The following is a 1,089-nucleotide window of genomic DNA, read 5'->3' as shown; positions in this document are numbered from 1 at the left end:
GCTTCTCCTGATGCAGCCCAGGGTAGGGTTGGCTTCTGGGCTGCCAGCGCCCATGGCCAGCTCATGTCCAGCTTTTCATCCCCCAGCACCCCCAAGTCCCTCTGGGCAGGGCTGCTCTCCATCCTTTCTTCCCCCAGCCTGTACTGATACCGGGGGTTACCCCGACCCAGGGGCAGGACCTTGCACTTGGCCTTGTTGAACCTCATGAGGTTCCCATGACCCCACCCCTCCAGCCTGTCCAGGTAATTCACCATCAGGGAGAGCTGATTTAATGGCTCAGTGCCTGCTTTTTGAAGCAGCGTCTCTCTCCTCAGCCTTTCACACGCGCAGCCTGCTTGTTTATGCGCATGATCTGCCCTGGGTTTATGCCTCCAGCTTCACCACTCCCTTCATGCATCTCTACCTTCAGACTCTCATTACCCTTTCCCCACTGCCTTAATGACAAGGCAGCGTCTCCAGGCCATCAGTCTGCTAACCCTTCCCTTCTGCAGCACCCCTCCTTGCCCACTCTCCAGCACACACATCTGGGGTCTCCACCTGACTTACAGCAGCCTTAACCGTAGCAAATTCCACGACTGCACTCCCAGTCTTCCTACTCGAGATCAGCAAATTGAGCACGTCGCCATACTGTTAAGACAAAGGAAAAAAAAAGTTAATTACAGACCCAGAAGTTAAGTTCATCTATGGAATGAGTGCAGAGAAAACATGTGTTTTCACAGACATGAGGCTTGAGCCATCACCCTTTCTGTCTTGCGTGATGCTTCCACTGATGCCAACCTCTCGTAATTTCTGTCCCTCCAGGAAATAATTCTGGGGAGGCATGGAGCTACACACTTTGCTTCCAGCAAGCCCCAGCGCAAGAGGGCTGCTCAGCTAGGAGTCAGAGCTACAGGAGATACTTGCACGAAGGCGAAATAAAGACCACATGCTGGGATTAACCAGATCAAAGGCTTGTCTATTCCTGCCTCTGAACCTCCCACAGCAGCTAATGCACAGTGCTTTAAGCGAAGGCAAAAGTGCACTGTAACCACACAGCCAGCCTAACTTTTATACAGGGCATGAACCATTCAGTGGGAAGAGTCTGCAGTT

At 52.5% G+C, this 1,089-nt stretch overlaps 1 protein-coding gene across 1 annotated transcript in view; it reads right to left on the bottom strand.

Annotated features, from left to right (window-relative positions):
* DNAJC17 (DnaJ heat shock protein family (Hsp40) member C17) overlaps window positions 1-1,089 on the bottom strand; it is a 26,627-nt gene that overhangs the window by 9,204 nt on the left and 16,334 nt on the right. The window contains exon 9 of the mRNA XM_035898528.1: window positions 547-627. Within this exon, the coding sequence (XP_035754421.1) occupies window positions 547-627 (81 nt within the window). The remainder of the gene's footprint in view (window positions 1-546; window positions 628-1,089) is intronic.

The sequence above is a fragment of the Egretta garzetta genome, unplaced genomic scaffold, assembly GCF_000687185.1.
Source record: "Egretta garzetta isolate BGI_Z169 unplaced genomic scaffold, ASM68718v1 scaffold687, whole genome shotgun sequence".
NCBI lineage: Eukaryota > Metazoa > Chordata > Aves > Pelecaniformes > Ardeidae > Egretta > Egretta garzetta.
The sequence above is the reverse complement of the archived record's forward strand: the minus strand, read 5'-3'. Positions and strand labels throughout refer to the sequence as shown.